The sequence below is a fragment of the Tympanuchus pallidicinctus genome, unplaced genomic scaffold (assembly GCF_026119805.1).
Source record: "Tympanuchus pallidicinctus isolate F22 unplaced genomic scaffold, pur_lepc_1.0 scaffold8, whole genome shotgun sequence".
In the NCBI taxonomy this organism is placed as follows: domain Eukaryota; kingdom Metazoa; phylum Chordata; class Aves; order Galliformes; family Phasianidae; genus Tympanuchus; species Tympanuchus pallidicinctus.
The window spans coordinates 16,530,507-16,551,087 of record NW_026294802.1 but is presented as its reverse complement, the minus strand read 5'-3'; the positions used below and the strand labels follow the sequence as shown (position 1 = coordinate 16,551,087).

The following is a 20,581-nucleotide window of genomic DNA, read 5'->3' as shown; positions in this document are numbered from 1 at the left end:
AGTATGGCTCCTGATACTTCAGAGTTTGGCATTGAGGCGCATGTGGCATTCGCTTCTCATGTTTAATATTTCCCACGGCAACTGTTGTCATCCACCAGAGGAAATACAGGAGCTGCATGTCCCACTGGCTGAACAAGTACATGGGAGCATCTGTGAGACCCAGCACCCAGGGAAGTGCAGGGGAACCCTCTAAACAGTGGTGTGGTTGAGATGCCCAACACTGTGTGTGAGGGCATACCAGCAACAGTGTTGGTGAGTTTGCCCAAGGCTGATGACTGTGCAGCAGGGAGGCCCGGGACTTTCTCCCAGCCAAACAGTTATCTCAGGAGCTGGAAGCTTTGCCCTGGCCAGCTGCTCCTTTCCCATCACATGGGAGTGATTGCAAGCCCCAGAAGCAGCTGACGTGTCGCTTGCCAAGGAAAGGTGTGGAGCAAGGTGGCATGGTGAAGAGAAGGCAAGCAGGCACCATGGGCACCTCTGTCTTCTCATGTCTCTTTGTTATCCTCCTAGCCGGGAGCTCCCCAGCAGGCTGTGCTGAAGATAACAGCTCTACATCCCACAGTAAGTGAGCCTTCTCAGTTCTTCTCCTCACCCAGGGTGTGCTATACAAGCTGTGCATCGAGCTGGTGGGAGAGATATGGGGGGGCATGTAAGGGGTGAGATGCTCACATGGGTATGTGTGGGAGCATCAGAGCTGCTCTTCTGTACCCTTGGTCCAATTCTAACCTTTTCTCTCCAGGCACGGAAGGAGGTACAGAGAAACTTGTCCTATTGAATGACATCGCAGATGTGGAAGCCTTCATCAGTGGTGCGGAGGTGGCAGTTGTTGGGTTCTTCCAGGTGCGTTGACAGCAACTGTCCTCTGACATGTCAGACATGTTCCATCTCAGGTGGGAGCCCTATCTCTGGTGGGACAGCAGGGTTGACGGGGCCCTTCATATACCTCCATGCAGTGCCTCCTGCCATGGAGAGATGCTGGAGTTGTGATAGACTTGAAGTCATGAAGTGAGGGGTGCGTGGAGTGGGAAATGGAGCAAGGGGGGATGTGAGGCTGTTGGTAGGAGCCTGGAGTGTGAGAAAGAAAAATGCTGCAGGAGAAGGAAAAAGGGGAATGTGGGTGGCAGAGAAACTGAGTGCTGTGGCACAAGATGAGTGGGAACATTGGCTGTTGGCTTTGGTCATTGGTGGCAAAGCAAAGCACTGCCTGCATGGCACGGCTGGGGAAGCTGGGCCCCAGGGAGCAGTGATGGTGGGGATTGTGTCTGAGAGGATTTGGGCTTAAGCTCAGTTTTCTCTTAGGGAGAACAGAGGCACGGTCCCTCTGGCTGCTTTGTTCCCCAGAGTTGATACCCTTGAGGTCTGTACCTCTCCATGACCAAATTAAATTGAAATGAGGCATCAGAGTGACTGATAGGTGCATGTGTCACTTGCCCCTTTTTCCTGCTACTTGAACTCTGGACTGCATACACTGCTCATACCAGAGAAGACTTAATCCTTCCAAAACTAACTTCCCTCTGCAAGCTCCTTCCTCCTCCTGCCTTAGTCCTGGGGCTGGAGAGCAGACTAGGGAGGGGTTATGCGAGTGGGTTAAGGCAATGACATCTTGCAGCACACTGCAGAGTGAGGACTGCTGCTTCTGTAGCAACAATTGTGTGAATGCTGGAAGCGTTTGCCCCAGGCCTTGCTTAACACCAATCACAGAGCACTAGCTGCCTGGGGCTGGGGCCTGCAGGCATACAGAGTTCCTTAGGGGCCTCTCTGGCAGCACTGTAGCCCTACAAGCCACAGAGGCTGTAGGTGTCTCCTTCTCTGGGGCAGCTGGCTGGGGTTGCAGCAGGGCTGGGACCTCCTGTGGGCAGTTTCGTGCCGCCAGAACCCCATGCCACCTCTGCCTCCCTCCCATGGCATAGTTTCATTTATCAGCATGGGTCTAGGCAGCACAAGTTGCTAGGGGAGGGAGGGCTGAGTGTGCCGTCCTGAAGTGTGGGGACAGTCCTGGCTGCCAGGAACACAGGGCAGCAGCCAGCAGCCTGGCATGTGTTCAGTGCGTGAAGCACAGCAGGGCTCTGTTTAAGCGGCAGATAAGGACCTATGAGTGCCATGAGGCCTTGTCTTGGCCCTCTGCCCAAGGGTATATTCATCCACATAATGCCTGCGTTCCCTGCTCACCATAAATCATTTCTCTGCTGCAGCCTTTCAGCTCACTGCAGCGCACAGCTCAGCAAGCTGTGCCTGTAATGAGCTGGGAACTGCATGCCACGATGGAAAAACAGCGTGCTGCCCTGTGTGCTGTGTGAGAACAGGGCCTGTTCAGCCAGATCAAACCCATCTTTCATAGGAATGCTCCAAAACAAAGCAAATTCCCACACTATGCCTTAATGCAATCACCACAGCCATGTCGACGCGCTGGCATTTCCAAAACAAGTCACAAGAACTGTTTTCCTTTCACTGAAGAAGGAATGTTGTTTTCTGTTCTCTCTGGGCTTGCAAACAGCTGAGCTGACAGTTCAAAACGAAAAGAAAAACAAAACAGCTTCCAAGCAGAGACTGTGTCTGGAGAATTTGAATCTAAAAAGTATCAAAAATACATCCCTCAGCAGAGAAGTTAGGAATGGGAATAGGAAGGCATGCGTTAATGCAGCCTCAGGCTGGAGCTAATGCTCTCACTAGATGTGGTAAGCCCGAGGTATTTAACAGTTTTAACAGCCCCCTGGACTCCAGAATCAGGAGACTCTCTTAAAAATGATCTATGTATATAATGCATATAGCATGCACGTCTGTACGTGTACGTATGTAAGGGTTACACCTGGGTTCTGACTTTCTCGCCTCCTTTCTGAGAGCTCCAGGGCTTCACATCACCGCAGGGTGCACAGGGGGCAGCTGCAGCCCCGTGGCTCCCAGCGCCGGGAGGAAGACGAAGAGGAAGGCCGCGCACCCGCAGCTGCGGGAAATGGCGGAGCGAGGCGCCCCGCGGGCGGCTCCCGGGGCGGCCGATAGGTGTCGCCCTTACGCCGTCGGGGCGCCGCTCTGACCGCCCTCTCTCCCTGTGCCCGCAGGAGCCGGAGAGCCCCGAGGTGTCGCAGCTCCGCCTGGCGGCCGCGCGGATGCCGGAGGTGCCCTTCGCGCTCAGCAGCAGCTCCGCGGTGCGGGAGCACTACGGCGTGGCGGCGGCCACCGTCACGCTGTTCCGCAGGGTGCGTGCGCGGCGGGGCGCTCGGAACGAGCTTCTTTACAATGAATGGGGGCTGTGTTCTGAGTGGCTCGCATGGAGTGCAGCGTGACTTGGATGGGGTTCCCGTGGCTTTGGAAAGGCTCCTGAGGCACATGGAAGGCATCTCCCGGCAGTGTTACAGTGAATCAACACAGCAGGAAATCACATCTTGCCAAGCTCACTTCAGGCAGGCTAAGCTGGCTCCGTGCATGCCCAATTTTTCCATCAGAGGCGGAGCAGGGCTCTGCAGCGACAGATGCCGTGCCACCAAATGAAATCCCCAACAGTAGATCCCTCATAAGTCTAACACTGTGGTTGATGTGCTATTCTTTGGGCATGGGCCCATTAATAATTGTAGAATCACAAAATCATTATGGTTGGAAAATACCACTAAGATCACCTAGTCCAACCATCAGCCCATCCCCACTGTGCCCACTGACCATGTCCCTCAATGCCACATCCACATGGCTCTTGAATACCTCCAGGGACGGTGATTCCACCACCTCCCTGGGCAGCCTGTGCCACTGCAGCACCACTCTATTAAGGGCAGTGTGCCCTTGTGGTAAAGATGACCAGTGGCTGGTAGTGATAGGACATGGAGTAATGGCCTAAAATTTGACAATAGTAAGTTCCAAAGACATGTGGAAGAACTTCTGTATAGTAAGGGTGACAGACCATTGGAATAGGTTGTCCAAAGAGATTGTGGAGTTTTCATCTATGGAGATATTAAAGATCCGTCTGGATGCCTACTTGTGTGATTTACTGTAGAGGACATCCTTTAGCAGGGGGGTTGGACTCAGTGATTTCTTGAGGTCCCTTCCAACTCCTGCAGTTCTGTGATTCTGTGATTCTAAGACATTTTTTCGAGCCTGAGCCTCCTCTGGAACAACTTGAGGTCATCACCTCTCATCCTATTGCTGTTACCCAGGAGAAAAGAGTGACTCCCATCTTGCTACACCCTCTTTTCAGATCACGTAGAGAGTAATAAGGTCTCGCCTGAACCTTGGGTACAGGGGTACAAAACTAAACACAGCACTCAAGGTACTACTTTGCAGTTTCTGAGGGATGGATGCTGTGCAAGCTCAATTAATTTTGACTCCAGCCATAGTTGTCTTGTTCTGAAATTGAAGGTATTCCTACTGAAATATAAGAAGATGATATTTTGAAGGGGTTTTTGAAGGGCCATGTACTTACTGCAAGAATACCACCAAAAGCCAAGAGCAGGCATATCAGTTTCCTAGGATTGCACTTGAAAACAGGGGAGAGAGGTGCCTCAGAGGAGAGGGGCCTTAGGAAGTGCAAGATATCCTAAAAAGCTACAAAGTGCAGTGTTACAAGAGCTCTAAGCACACTGGCTGGTTGTTCTGTGTGCTGCAGAAGCTGCATGTGGTGCTTTAGTCAAGTTCTAGATCTGAGTTTCACAAAGGTTACATAAAGCCCATTTGTTCCTGTTCTTTTTCATCTTTTGCCTGCACCATGTTTACCACCAGTATAATCCAAATAGTGCAAGGAGAATAATCTAAGAGTGAGCAGTAAGTAGACAAGTCCTTTTCTTTAACTTTCTATTTGCCATGCACAGATAGTAGAATCATAGAATCACCAAGGTTGGAAAAGACCTCCAAGATCCTCCAGTCCAACCACCCACCTACCACTGATATGTCCCCACGAAATCATGCCCCATAGTACAACATCTAAACGTTTCTTAAACACCTCCAGGAGTGGTGACTCCACCACTCTCCTGGGCAGCCCATTCCAGTGCATGACCAGTCTTCCAGGAAGAATGTTTCTTAATATCCAACTTGAATCTCCCCTGGTGCAATGCTGCAATTGCGATTTGAAGTAACACTCACCTCAGTTTTGGTTCTTAGCCATGATGATTTTCTTCCAGAAACACTGAAAAGATCCTTTGTTTTTACTCTGTGGCAGATAGTGAGGATTGAATACTGCACTGGGATGGTGTTCGATAAAAGAAAGTTTGGATTGTTGGAATTTGTGTTCTGTGGTTCACGGTTCAATTTTTACAGCTGAATTCTTATTTAATAAGGAAAAAAAATCAAGAAACAAAGACACTAGCTAGGTTCAAATGAGGTTGGCAATTCTTTTGTCTAATTTTCTTAAATTTAAGTTATTTTTCTGAAATTTAAGTTATTCAGACACATTACTTTTCCTTTTATTCTGAACACTGTGTAGGAGTAAGGAGTCAGAGCTAAGAAATAAAAGTAAAAAGAACTGAGATGGGAACTTAGAATCAAACATTCATTTGAAGAATACAAAGATGGGTGACCAGAATGACAGTGAATCAGAGGCATAAACTCATCCTTCCTTGTTTTTGCATAGCGTGAAACACACATAATGCTTAGAAATTTATAATTATGGTAGTAGGATGGTCTGCTGTCAACTGCTGAAATGTTTTTGTGTATAGTGGAGCAAAGCTAATTTATTCTATTGAAGAATCTAGCCTGACAGATCTAGAAGGACATAACTAACAGATGTAAATAAGCTAATTACAAAGAGTAATGAAGACATTTTGGGCAGAGCTTCAACTATTAGATGCAGACTATTTTCAACCTTTTTTTTTTCTTGGGATCCTGAATGCTGACAGCACATCAAGGGTATTTTTACCCCTAGATGGAAACCAGGTGTTTGCAGAAGTTCACTAAAGTTAAGAGAAAGTTTTCTGTGCTTAGATTGGGTCCCAAAGTCTCTCTGATCTCACCTGCTCAGGTGTTGCACCAACCTGATCCCATTCACTAGAGTAGAGTCACCCTTTCACTTTATGCTGGGGCAAATCTGTGAGAGAAGTCATGCTGCACTGTCTGAAAAACACCCTTTTGGGTTACCAGACCCAATGGCCCCCTACCAGATCAAAGACGTTGCTAATGACCACAGAAAAGCAAAAAATTTTGTTAGATGTCTGCACTCTGCTGGAAAAACTAACACAAGTGTTTTCAGAGGTTGTACAGATGCAGAGGATAAAATCCGGGGTGTGCATGTGGACATTTCCTCAGCTCTAAGAACCTCATTCAACACAAGTATGAAAAGTCTTCAAATCCCAAACTTTGATCCCACTGGTTGTCGCAGCCTAGCACGCCCGTGGCTCAACTCATTCATCTTTTGCAATGGTACCATAGAGCAACTATGCCCTGCTGGCTGGTTTGGCCTTTATTTGATGTTTGACTGCTCTTTTTTTTTTCCTGTTTACCAAGTCAAGCAAACCTCAATAAAATTACACTGGGGGTGAGAGGGGGTGAGTGTGGGAAGATGTGTGGCAGGATGGATTTTCCTCTAAAGCTAAAATGTGCTGTGCTTGATTTTTTATTTTTTATTTTTTTTCTGCTGTTCTGGAAAAAAATCCTCTTTTTATTGGAGAGATTTCCTGCTTGCACAATGTTTCCAGGAAATCCATACAGTCCATGCCAATGTTTATTACTTGTAGAAGAAATAGAATAAGCAGATGAAGATTTTAAAGAGGAATATAAAGCCAAAATCAATGTAAGGAATTAGGCTATGTTAATGATCGCTTCTCACAACTCCTAGATTAGTTTATTGGCTAATCTTCCCTGTCTCCAGTGCAGTAGGAGCAGATAACGATAGGACATCTTGTCCTCAGCATATCACCGAGAACGTCTTGTTCTCAGTGACATGCCATGAGTTTGCTTTGTCCTTGGGAGACTGAGGGAGGGTGGAAGATCCTTATGCCGAAGCGCATGCAGATCTCTGTAGGTCTAATGGCTCAAGAAATGGCGTTTTTATTCTGGAAAGAAGACAAAGATGGTGTCCTGGGGGGTGGGTGTCTCCGTGAGTGAGTGCCATCAGCAGCTCTGAAGGAAATAAGGGAGGGACAGCTGTGACCTGTGGTATCTTTGCATGTCTTCAGGCAGACAAAGAAAGGATAGATATGGATATGGACAAAGAAGAAATCGATGCCGATAAGATGACTCGTTTCATTCGAATGAATGAGCTCCGCCTGGTGACAGAGTACAACCCTACGGTAATTAGCAACTCCTCACTGCCCTCACCCCAGCACCTGGCCTCCTCCGTAGCTGCCTCCTCTGGCTCAAGTGTTTATGCATGAGGATGTGTGCAGGGGTTGCCACAGTGGTGTAGATGGAGTTGGGGGAAGCCGGTGCATACCTTTGCTGCTGCTGAATGACGTGGGAGCAGATCTTGCATTGGATTAGACAGGTGGGGTGGAGAGAGGATAGAAGGCACTTCCTCTGGTCTCCCAGTAGATTTGAGGCATTGGTGGGCAAAGAACTGCATTTCTTACCACTCCTGCTGCTTCTTCCCCGGGGCATTTGTCATGCAGTACCATGCCTACAGATTTTGCTCAGCCAGGATCCTCTCTCTGTGTCTGAGAAACCTCAAGAAACATGGAAATCCAGTGACCTGCTCTTTGGAGCAGGTTTTTCTTCATCACCCAGAAAAATGGGCTTAACATATGTCTGGCTATTTTAAAGCATATTCAAAAACTGGTAGGAAACTTCCCAAACAAAAATTTTCCCATCCCCTCCATCCTTTACCCCATTGTTTGTCAACTCTACAAAAAAAAAAAAAATCAGACATAGGATCATAGAATCATAGAGTCATAGAATATCTTGATCTGGAAGAGACCCATAAGGATGTGCAAGTCCAACTCTTGGCTCCAACACAGGGCAACCTGAAAATCAGACCATATGCCTGAGAGCACTGTCCAGATGCCTCTTGAACTCCGGCACTTGGGGCAGTGCCCACAGCCCTGTTCAGCCTGTTCCCCACCCACCGCCCTCTGGTGCAGACCCTGTCCCTCACCCCCAGCTGCCCTCCCCTGACGCAGCTCCATGCCGTTCCCTGGGCCCTGTCGCTGTCACACAGAGCAGAGCTCAGCGCTGCCCCTCTGCTCCCTGTGAGGAGCGGCAGCCATCAGGCCTCCCCTCAGCTCCTCTGCTCTGGGTGAGCAAACCAGAGGACTTCAGCTGCTCCTCATATGCCTTGTCCTCCAGACCCTTCATCATCTTTGTAGTCCTCCTTTGGACAATCTCTGATAGTTTCATGTTCTTTTTTACTTAATGCTTCCATGCTGGTCATCTTCTTTAGCTTACCCACCTGTCTGGAACTTGGCACATCTCCTTCTGCCTACAGAGGGTGACCACAGACTCCCCTGAAATGCTGGCAGTTCACTGGGATGCTTGCTATGGAGCAAGTAGTTTTTATAACACCAGCTGACTGCAAGGCTGAGACTGTCATTGCTAACAGTGTCTTCTGAATAGCTCTAGCAGTGCTGATCGTGCTCAGTATAATCAAAGGAGGATGGCCTGACCAGTTTCAAAGCTGTATCTTTTCAAATAGGTGCCAAACATCAACTAAGAGGGCTGGCACATTCCCCAATTCAGGTTCAGCATGCTATTTTGGGAGAGCATTTTGTTTTGGAAATGCAGCATTTTGTTTCTGAAGTGAAATACTGTAGAATCTTTTTTTCTGCTTTTTTTTTTTTTTTTTAAATAATAATTAAAACACAGATTTTTTTTTTTCCTTCTGAGAAAGGATATGAAAAACATTTCAAAATCACAGAACATTTCCTAGAACAGAAAAGCTATATCTTGCCCCACTGTCCTGACAACTCTTTGAGAGCAGCCCAGAAGTGACAGTGGGGATGTTCTTATTATCTTTATAAAAATCCTGGCCTTCTGAATCCTTGTGGCCTTCACTGCATCCCTTGGCAGTTCATCAGACTGTAGCTCTCTCTCTGTGAGTTTCTGCTCCACAGTGTCCCATTCAGCACCCAGACTGCCTTTCTGACCTGGAGATCCTTAGCTTTTCAGTCGTTCCTTCCATCCTGGCTTGCAGTACATGTGGTGTTTTATTGCTTTTTTTTTCTCTTGACACTCTGGAGCCCTACCAAGGTGCCGCAATTAACAGTGCCTCCTGCAGTCCAAGGCTTGAAACTCTTCCAGCTCTGCTAACATAACTTGTTGGTTTGTTTTTTGTTTTTTGCTTTTTTTTTTGCAAATATTTATTCCCAGTGCATATGCTGTTTGTATCTAAGAAAGCTGCAGGTCAGCAAAGGCTTGGATAACAGAGATCAAATCAAGCGCTGCCAAGAGTTTCTCTCCCTGTCCCGGGGCCCTAACTGTTTCTCCCACATACTTTTTTTATGTAACACTTAGCCTGTGTACTTCCCAGGAGAGTGTGATGCAATCCAGCCGTGATGCTAAGCTATGCAAATCTCTTGCGAAAGTCTGTGTGGACAGATATATCTTTGTGTGCCACTGTCGGGGGAACTGCAGCTCCAGCCATGCCCCCACAGCTCCATGGCTCTGGTGCTGCCTGGCTTCACTCTCATCTCCAGCTCTGTCCTTTTCCATGAGGTCTTCTGACACTCTGCATTCCTTCTGCTCTGCCCTGCCCCACCTGCATGCTACAGAGAAGTTAAGGGATACGGAAAGTCTGATAAGCATTATGCAAAGGAGAAAATCCCAGCCACCAGAAACAAGATGCTTTGTGGTGCAGACATGCACTCTCTGACCCTGTCTCTGTTACTTCTGGAGTGTGTGGAAACTTTCTCCTCCTCTGGGGAAGTGCTGGCATGGATTTCTATGGCCTGTGTGGTTTTGGCTGCGTGTGGGGATGCAGCAGGTCAGCTGGAGCACAGCCCCACTCCTGTTTGGTTTGAGGGAGAGGCGATTTGCCTGGGGAGCAGGTGGGAGGAGAGGTGGGATGAGGAGCAGTGAATACCTGGAGGTTGCACATGGGCCTTCTGGACACTGCCAGTCCCTGCTCCTCAAAAATGGCAATTGTATGCGGCCTGCTCAGCCCCTGCTCAGCCCCTGCCCAGGCACAGCCTGCTGCAGTCCTCTCCCCACTGCAGAGGTAGTCTTAACCCAAAGCATTTTGGACTGCCCAGCCCCTTGGGTTGCTGAAATGGAGCTTTGGGCTCAGCCTCATCCAAAACACAGTGCAGTGCTGAGGAAAGGAAACAAGATGACACACCAAACTCAGCATCATAAACCCTTCCCACTTGCTTGTTCTCAATTCAGCCAGGTGCTGGATCTCAGCAATTCAAGGCATCATTACCATGGAATCACACAATTAGAATCCATAAGTCTGGAAAAGACATCTTTGATCATCTAGCCCAATCATTCACCTTCCACCAACATTGTCCACTATGTTCCTCAGTTCCACAGCTACATGTTTCTTGAAAACTTCCAGGGACATTGATTCCACCACCCCCTGGACAGCTTGTTCCAGTGCCTGACCACTCTTCTGGAGAATTTTTTCCTAATATCCAAGCTGAACCCCCGCTTGTGCAACTTGAAGCCACGAGGCCGACCCCAGCTTCGTTACCATCTCCTTTCTGGTCATTGCAGAGTGTGATAAAGTCTCCTCTGAAACTCCTCTTATTATATTGTTTTCAAACCTTCCCTCTCCAATTCCTTGCCATTCCAGACATCAGCTTGTTCTGAGCAGACAGTCTCCTTGCCTGGTCACTGGCCATCCCAAGGGCAGTGAGGAGCCCTTGTGAGCTGCAGACTCTTGGCTCAGAAATAAGTGAAACCAAGAGGTTAAGTGCTTCCACAAAGAATCCAGATTAGATGCCTCCTGCTGTAAAAGAGCTTGTCCTGCTTATTGGACTGATTCTCAAAGAAGTCTCAGCTTAGGCGTAGGAGTTGATGCCCTTCTTGCAGTGCATCCGATGTGCATTGAATGTCTCTTTGTATGTTTCTCTCTCTGTTTGTGGTGGTCATGTTTTTGGCAGACAGCAGTAGGTGTGCTGCACAGTTCTCTCCAGCTCCACCTCCTCCTGTTCACAGACAAGAAGTCCCCAGAGCACCCTGAGCAAATGCGCAGATATCGTGCAGCAGCGGAGCTCTTTGAGGGTAAGGTAAGTCCAAAGAGGAGAGTTGTGGGAGAGCAAAAAAGAAAGACAGTGATTATTTCCACGGAAATAGAAGGCATCATGTCCTGTTCTGTGCTACTATTAGGGGAGCAATGACCAAATGGGAAGAAAAGATGATTATCTGGATAATTAAATGGACAAGTTGTATCTGTACACCTTTTGCCAATTTACCTCCAAGGGGGAATAACCTTTGTATCCCGCTTCCCCACTCTCTCAGTGGGACATTGTGTACTTCCTTGCTTCTAGGCCAATTTTATTCTCTTCCACTGGGAGATGACAAACAGCTGTTGCACTTCCGCCCAGCAATGGTCACATTCCACTGTTATGAGAGGTGATCTTGTACATACAGCTTGCGAGATGCCAAAGAACATTATATAAGTGACCAGATAGAAATTAGTGTTGCAGTTCTTAACACTTAGCCTTCTGGTTGGTTCCTGAGGAAATAGCTATTTTAAAGGAATTGAGGATGGGTTTTTCTGATTTCCCACAGCAAGATGGTGGGGTAGATGGGATCTTTCAGAGAAATTTCCTCCAATTCCCATTCCTGTGTGGACAGAGCTCTCCAAGCAGTAAATCTTCACATGGCCAATTCTATGCCCGCAGCTGGATTACAGGGGATTTTGGTCCAGAGAACACAGAAAGGAACTGGCAAGCAAAAAGGGATTGGAAGCAAGAGGCAGGCATTTAGGACAGGAGATCAAAGCATCAGAGAAGGCTGAGATGAGTGGCAGTGGAAGGGATCTTCCTGGGAGAAACGTGGAGTTGGAAAGAGTTGGGGTTTGAGAACAAGAACATCTGCATGATCTGTTTGCTGTACTGAAGGAGAAGATTAAAATTCAAGTATATTCTCATCTTCAGTTGGAAAGGCCTCCTCAGGACCACACACCCTCAAATGTCTCGAGATTTGTTTATGGCAGGACTTCCATGGATCTTGCCATTTCTACCGTCCATTGGCAAGAGAGCGGGCAGAAACCATGTGTGAAAGTCAGGTCTCTTAAAGGTCTCTTAAAAAGTGTTTTGTTTTGATTGATACTTGCTGATAAAAGAAAACAATCTGAAAAAGTCCAGTTGTCATGTGAGATATTTGTTACAGTGGCTCCATTATCTCTGTTCATCAGCAGCGATACTGTTAAGCATCACTGTCCTTTGCTGATGCAGCTGCAGCCCGTTTTCCACTCATATGGCATGCTTTGATCTGAGTGAAGGGGAATGATTTTCCTAGAACTACTTCACAAAGCACTGGATAAAAAAGTCATACTGCAGTCCAGATAATTAATGAATTACCAGCTATCCAAATCTAACTTTTTTTTTTTTAATTCATGCAGGCAAATTTCTCCCTGAATCAGCCTAGGGGAAGTTTGCAAAAAATAAAATACAGAGCTAAAAGGTGTAGGGGCTTGGCTAATTATTTGCACTTTACTGTGGTGGTACTGCCATCCACCTAGATGGAAGGATTGGGAATCTGGTAGGTTGTATTTCCCATGGGATGAGCGTTCTGAGAAGCAAATTATGATTCAGGCTGCCTTCTTACAAAGCAGTAAAAAAAGACTAGGACTAGGACTTATTTGTGCTGCAGTTTGAGTTTGCAATCATTAATTTGAGTTTACAATCATTGCTGTGCAGTAAGGAGGTTTTCAGGCTCCCTCTGAGCATGTACCACTGCATAGAGCTTGTAGAGTGCTGTAAGAATGGGGACATGGTGTGTGTCCCACCTGCTCTTCAGTGACAGCACAGAACACTGATGTTGTCTTGAGAAGGTTCTCAAGCAGGATTTGAGGTGCCAATTCTTTCACTCATCTCTGCTGAGGTCTGAGGGAAAAGGAGTCCTTGTCCTTGTCTTTACCACTTGGAGAAAGAATACAACCTGTTGTGTGGACTTACGGAGAGAAGAAGAGAAAATGCTGTTGACCCAAAAAGTGAAGAAAATAGATAATGAGGAGGTGATTCACCTGGCACTTCCTGAGTTATGATCCCTTCCTCTTTGTTTTATGAAATTTTCATCTCTACCTGAGACAAATCTCAGGTTTTCATCTAAAGATTCTTCTAGATTTGATAGTGCAGTCTGAGGGCTATAAAATGCTGGAGAGGAAAACACAAATGCTAGATGATGCTAAGTAACCAAGAGCTGACAATAATAATAAGATATGTGGTACTTTCTAGCAAATCTTGAGAAACAATTGCGGGTGAGTAACAATGAACAGACAGAACTCAGTGCTACAGCTGCAGGAACCCACCAGTGTCCTTAGAAGGGTCCCACAGCAATCAAATATGTACTCATTTGGAAAAGTACTGCCAAAAATCCAAGCTTTCTACTGGAAAGGAAAAGTCATAATTAGTGTTAGTGAGCCAAACTAACATAAGCATCTTCAGTTTTCTTTCTGTAATATCAGAGCACAACATGACAGTGACAGTTGGTGTAGCTCATGAGTGTTTGTAGATGTTTCATTAAGGTGATTCTGGGAATAATGAAAGCAGTTTCTGCTACGACTGATATAACATGGTTTATAATGTTAAAATGATATGTGTAGTGACGTTCACAAAGCCCCTTTTAGTTTATATGTAGGGCCAGTTAGAAATTAGTTCTGAGAAACTGCTGAAAGACCTTCAAGAGTTCTTCTATGAAAAGGAAAGGACAGTGTCCTTTTTCTTGAAGACAGTAATTTATACAGTTTTTATTTTGATTGGCAGATACGGATGTCTCCAAAGCTGAGAGAGATTATCGTTAGAGTTAGTCATAAACAGGAAAACATGCAAATATGGAATGTCTGTCACTAGACGGATATCTGAAGTTGTTTATATAGATTTCTTTTTTTTTTTAGTTTGTGACTAATATTTTCATTTTTTTTTTGCTTTGATTTACTAAGTAAACTATGAAAGAAATGACTCAGACTTCAGAAGTTGATATTTTTGCTTAGACAGCCTCCTCAAAGAATGAAGATAACAGCTCCATAAAGCTCAAGGTCAAACACAGGATACAAGGCTTGATCATCCTTGCTGTTGGTCTTCTTTGGAGAAGAAACTAAGAAACATGAAATTGGTTTCCACCATTGCAGTACTATGTTCAATTTCACTGAACTCCTTGAACAATACCATCATTCTATATCTTAGCATTTACCAGGAACTTCATGTTCTAAAAGCACCAGGCTAGGAATCAAGTTGTCAAGACACTAAGACAACACCATGTAAAAAAATCTTTGAAAGAACTCAGTGTGGATAACATTGAACAGATAATATTGCAAAGTGTACTGTTTTCTCAGAACATCATGTCTAGGTAGTTTGTTTTGGGAGTTCTCATGCATGCAATAGCTGCAATAGCTCTTTCACTGCCTCTAGTAGCAGGTCTTTAAACACACATACATACACAAGGGGATTGATACAAGTTGAAACAAATTCATAGAAAATTGTTTTTGACGGGGGAAAAAAAAACGGCTATTGCAGAGAATAGTTTAAAATAGAAAACAAACTTTCTGTTTTGGATGAAACTACCTAGTTTCTACTAGTGATATGAGAGTTGGCATTGTAAATGGAATTTATTTTCGTGAGTTATAGTTTTGGTAAGTAGTCTGAGCAAAGGCTTTAGGCTCATTTCAGCACTGGCAGTGGAGAACAATCCTTAATTCCCTTCTAAAATACATGTAATACAAGTGCCTGTCAACATTTGTTGAAGAGTTCATCCTAGATAACTGCCAGAGACCAGACCAAGATTTAGATGTCAGAAGTTAGGCAAAGTGAATTGTTTCATGGTCAGTAGGATTTTCCATGGTTACCACATTTATTCTTTATGATTACAGCTGGCTGGGAATCTCTAAGTAAAACAAATTCCTCATGAGAAAATGCCAGTTCCACCAGGTGGGATCTATCATAGACACATCCGTGCTCAAAAATCTGCTTGGTTTCTTGCTGCTTCAGAGACCAGGCTTCCAGTGCTCGTGGCCTCAGCATAAGTTCACCCTACAGACTGCCCCACAGCTGTCACTTGGAGACCAGTGCACCCAGTGCTGTATTTTGGCAGCCTGCAGCTGCGTGAGCTCCATGTGTGTCACTGGAGATATCCAATACAAGAACTGTGGATGATGTTAACAGCTGTTCTAGTTGAGTTTTCTGTTTTAAGTTTTTTTTTTTTTTTTTATGCAAGGAAGAAAACAAGAATTCTAATCCTCAAATTTTTTACTCTTTAATTTTTTACTATGTTCTTCATGCTCATGGTTTCTTAGTTTGAGGATTTTTAACAAAGGCTAAAGGGAAGAATGTTGACTTACATTTATATCAGTGTTTAAAATGCTGCTCATCTGTTTTAAACCTGGAGGAACTTTTGCATAACAAAGAAATAAAAAATTAACAAACTTAGTATTCCAAAGTCTTTATCATATTAAATTCTTGTTTAACATTTGAGTTAAGAAAATGCTGTTGTCTAGTGAATATTCCATAGAGAAAACCAAAACTTGGTGAACAAATTGGTGAAGAATATGATACCACCTCCTGTACCATCTCTCTGAAAGTGCTTCCATCCAACACTAGCCTATTCCAGTTTGTACGTTAGAAGGAGAGCCCTAAAACACAAGGCTTGCTCCAGTTCCTTCCACTCCAGCTCAGAACTTAGGGTTCAGCTCTTAGATAGATCCTTAGATCTATGACCCTTGGATTTATGATGACCAAACCAGAGAGCTCTGGTTTGATGTTTTATCCTGCAAAGGGATGAACTTAGCATTCTGAACTTAGCATTCTGAGCCACAACCTGTCTGCTCATTAGTTGTTGCCTCTGGGACACAGTTAACTCTTGGAAGAGACATTGCAAGTCCATCTGTTATATCCAGTGAAACTGTTGCTGTTTATCACAGTGATTGACTGCAGTTAGGCTTACATCAGCCTACTTATTCTTCCTATAGGCCATTGCCTAGAGAAGTTTCCATATATGTATATATTTTTGTTTGTTTGTTTTGTTTTTAAGAACATAATTTTAATTAAAAATACGAGATTATTGAATCATAGAATGGTTTGGGTTGGAAGGGACCTCAAAGATTATCAGCTCCAACCCCTGCCTTGGACAGGGCTGCCACCCACCAGCTCAGGATGCTCAGAACCCCATCCAACCTGCCCTTGAATGACTCCAGGGATGGGGCACCCACAGCTCTCTGGGCAGCCTGTGACAGCGCCTCATCGCCCTCTCAGTGAAAAACTTCCCCCAATATCTATTCTAAATCTCTCCTACTTTATTTTAAAATAGTTTCCCCATATTCTTTCACCTGTGTAAAAAGTTGTAAAAGTAAAAAGTAAAAATTTACCAAGATCGTTTTTAAAGAATCAAACAGTTTTGAACTAGCTTGAGTGTTCTTGATTGAAAAGAAGGAAAAAGATGAGTCACAGCCTGGGAACTGAGCACATCATCTTCACGTCACATTAATGTTATTTTTGTAAATGCCTCTATTTCTTGTATAAATTGAGTTGTACCCATGTCTGTAGGCACATTTAATATACTAGGCCCTATAGACTGCACAGCTCAAAGAGAAGATAAAACAACACATACTAGCTGGTTTCTTTGACTTGGATGTCACCTGCTGTAGGATTCTATTTAATCAGATCATTGATTAAATTGTTCAACTGCTGTATTTACTTTATCAGATGTATACGTAATATTTGTATTTATTATTAACAGGCAATTTAACAAAGCTTTTTTTTATATAGATGAGCACCTTATTGATAACGTTTTAGATTCTAGAATTTTAATCTTCTACCAATTCCTACTGCAACCTGTAAAATATCAGTTGCAATTTACTCTTGAAATGGGATAAATAGGCTGTCAAATCATCCTAGCAGTATTACGATCCTTGGCTTTGTCTCGATCTCCAAGACTACTTGGGAGTCCAGAAAAATGTATGCTGTTCTCACCAGGGCATCTCTCCCCAAGTCTAAACAACTCTCCGTTAAACTTGGCTGTGGGGGCAGTGGTGTAATGCCAACAGTTCTCATTTCCCAAATTACTGCATCTTCATTTCTAGTCACTCCAGCTGACCTAAATTCATCCTTTGTGTTTTGCACTCTCATGTTCTTATCCTTGACAGTTTATGCTGTCCTATTCTTCCCTCCCATGTTCTTGCAGTTGTGTTTGATCTTCCACACACCAAAATACCATTTTGCCATGCCACCCTGGCTCTTGCATAAATCTAAGCATCTTATCCTGACAGCATGCAAGTAGAGGAATCAGCTTCTTCTACATGTGCCTTTGAGTTAAAAGACATCTTTGTTCTTCATCTGTTAAGTGAACAGAATAGGAGACTGCCGTTGTAACATACTGTGGATATATTTTTAAAGAAGGGATAAGCAGACAGTTGGAGTTGTATTGTAAATATGGATTTGATAAAATACGGAAAAATGCTCTGCATGGAGCAGTTAAATAGTGACAGAGGAAAGTGTTGTTATAACAGAGCATGTTAGGTTTTCTCTAATTCAAAAAAATATTACTGTTAATCTGTCTATGATGACTGTTTGAAGATCTGTTCTCTCAGTCTCTGCTTTGCTCACATTTTGTCTCCTATTTATATCACAGATTCTCTTTGTCCTGGTAGACGTTAACTTGAAAAGCAATGAACAAGTGATGGCATACTTCAAACTGAAGAAGTCCCAGCTGCCAGCTCTGGCTATATTCCACACACCAGATGAGAAACATGATGTGTTGCCTCTGGATGAAGTTTCCATTGAACGTGTGAAGGACTTCTGTAATGCTTTCTTACAAAAAATGCAAAAGGTAAGAGAGCATTTCTGAGTAGGCTATAGGATGCTAGGGTCTCATAGAAAGATGCTGTTTCTCACAAGGCTCTTAAGGAAATAACTTCAGCTCCTTAACACATTCCCTATCTGCTACCTCCTCCTCATTTTCATTTTCACCTGAATATCAGAAAAAACATTAGATCTTGAACAGAGCAGATATGGATGTGTTTCCAGAACCTCTTTGTTCACTGACCTCTGTCGTCTCAGTCTACAGCAAGAAGAATTCATTGACTTTTGTATGAAGGTCTCAAAGGAAGCATCTATTTTCTGGGAGCAGCAGCTGGGAGGTTAGATGGAGGACGCTTTTGGACACTGAGTATGGTCATGGTGGTTGTCAGCAGTCAGGAGAGGATCAGAGAGACACTGATCAATGGCAGGGATGAAAAGAAGGCCACAGAGATGAGGTGTACAGGCAAGGACTCTGCTGGAGGTCTCTGGAAGGAGAGGGACAGTTTAATCTCCATGTTCATTCAGTGCTAGTGTTCTCTCTTTGTCAAACCTCAACTTCCTGTAACACAGAAGCTTTGTGCATCAGAAGCCTGTGTTGTACAATTGAAATAGAATAGGCAGGGCAGTGCCATGGAGAACAGAGAGAGACGTTTAAATCTGCTTGTTTCCTTTTATCACTGTGCTGAGAAACTGAGTGATGTCAAAGTTGATTTCATGCCTTTACTGTGTTTTAGGACGAAGACAAGCCAGAGGAGAAGGCCTTCAATGAGGAACTCTAACTCTTTCTCAACAAACATGATGACTGTGCCCAGAGCCATCTGCTCTTGGTGTATAAAGAGTTCACTTAGCTTCACAGCTCAGGAATTCTTGGTATAATAGGATTAAGGGACCAAGTCAGTCACGGATTCCCATCTCCATGCCATGCACATATTTGCTGCCTGTCCTCTCTAGGAATCACTTCTCTCTTCTGATTTGCTGGCTCCAGCTCTCTTTCTTATTTTTCCAGGTGCTCTGGTATTGCTGTACACAGTGTGCTTCCACATAACCTCTGATGAAGCAACGGGCAATATAACAAAATCGCAACATCAGAGATATACCTTGTAGCTCCCAGAAAGACTGACAGATCTGTTTCTCTCATAATGCCTCCCATGTTCTCTTTGCTTTTGGTGCCATGCTGGGATCCAGCAGGTTCAGTCAACCTATTGTGACACTAGGAACAGCTTGGTTGTTTAATGTCACATATGGTACTAAATAAAGCAGAAAGTGAATATCCTGAATTTTTATGGAAGCATGTGATTTCCCACTCCCCATGTTTGTCATTAAAGACAAAGCCTGTGCGTTGCTGAATGAACAGGCTTGCAACATCTAAGCAGACAGATTAGTTGCTAAGAGTCATTTCCCATGGAACTAGACACGTGACCCACAAGTCCACGAGGATAAGACATTTCTGTGAGGGTCTGGGATCAGAACAGCGCTTTTTACAGCACATGTGAGCTGGTGCAGCAAAAATGAGTAAGCCCGAGATGCAGATTAAGGAATGGAAGCTGTGGCAGAATGGCAGTAGAAAATTGCATTGCAAGGTAGGGGCTATTTCCACAGTGCATTAGAAGGAGAGGCTGTTGTCAGTTTATTGACCTCAGATGTCTGAGGTCTCACTGCTGGCACACAGAGGATGGGGACTTTGCAGGCAAGGGGTCTGAGCCATCTCTGTTCTGCTGTATTAGATGCATGCAGTGGCCTTTCCTCATAGTTGGCTCTGCATCCTTTGGCATGGAGTATGGATGCTCCTGTCAAACAGTGACTGCATTGTCTCTTGGGGCTTGAGAGACTTGGCTTGAGACAGGGAGACTAAGAGGCGTAAAGCTGAGAAACCTCAACATTTTTCAGAGATCAGCCAAAGGCAAAAAACTAGCAATAGAAAGGAGTTGTACTTGTGAATGAAGCAAACACAGATGCCCACTTCAGAGGGATAGGTAAAGAGCTGAAGGGGATGCAAAGAAACTGCTAACTACCACAGTGAAGGGCACAGCAAGAAGGATCTGTGTACAACAGAGAGGCAGGTGTTAACCCAGTGTTAGTTCTTGCCTCCTCCATGTGAATCTGGCTGATGTCTCTTATCAGCCTGAGGCTCTGTCACTTACGCAGCCAGATTTACCTGCTGTTGTCCTCTGACCTCCCTTCTTCTCCACTTACATAAAGCAAGACTGTTGCTGTAAAAGTCATTTAGGGAATCAGTATTGATGCCCATTTCCAGGGGAAAGTGAGATGACCAAAACAATATTCTGGACTGTGCCTTGTGTTGGCAAAGCTGACGAAATGTCTCCTTGCACAGTGAGCTCTCTCTTCAGAGGCAGGGAGGTGAGCAACATGGGGTGTCAGAACTCTGTAGTTGCAGAATCAACACAGAATCACAGAGTCATTAAGATTGGAAAGACTTCTAGGATAATCTCCAGTAACCAGCCCATCCCCACCATGCTCACTAACCATGTCCCTCAGTGCCACATTCACATGGTTCTTGAACACTGTCAGTGATGGTGACTCTACCACCTCCCTGGGCAGCCTGTGCCACTGCTGCACCACTCTTTTGGAGAAGAAAAGTTCTTCCCTTGTCAGTTCCCTTGTTCAGTTCTTTTCTTGTCAAAGTTGAGTGCTCCCTAACCTCTGGTTGGCATATAGCTTATGGAAACTGTTGGTATCTGGATGCAGACAGATAATTACAATGAAGGCGTCAGTGAAGAGGAGAGGTGAGTTTGGGGCATTATGTGCTGTACATTTCTTCA

At 44.8% G+C, this 20,581-nt stretch overlaps 1 protein-coding gene across 1 annotated transcript; it reads left to right on the top strand.

Annotated features, from left to right (window-relative positions):
* The first annotated feature begins 49 nt into the window (after nt 1-49).
* Nucleotides 50-17,847, top strand: ERP27 (endoplasmic reticulum protein 27). The gene is made up of 6 exons (XM_052669514.1): nt 50-561; nt 740-840; nt 3,057-3,194; nt 7,089-7,202; nt 10,947-11,072; nt 17,632-17,847. Exons 1-6 carry the CDS (start codon nt 441-443, stop codon nt 17,845-17,847), a joined length of 816 nt encoding a protein of 271 aa, XP_052525474.1. The 5' UTR covers nt 50-440.
* Nucleotides 17,848-20,581: the final 2,734 nt, after the last annotated feature.

Bases quoted from the DNA above. Each gene is read 5' to 3' on its own strand.
- ERP27 (XM_052669514.1), top strand. From the start codon at position 441: ATGGTGAAGAGAAGGCAAGCAGGCACCATGGGCACCTCTGTCTTCTCA. The intron at 841-3,056 runs GTGCGTTGACAG...CTGTGCCCGCAG, and splicing joins CAGTTGTTGGGTTCTTCCAG to GAGCCGGAGAGCCCCGAGGT. The intron at 11,073-17,631 runs GTAAGTCCAAAG...TTTATATCACAG, and splicing joins CGGAGCTCTTTGAGGGTAAG to ATTCTCTTTGTCCTGGTAGA.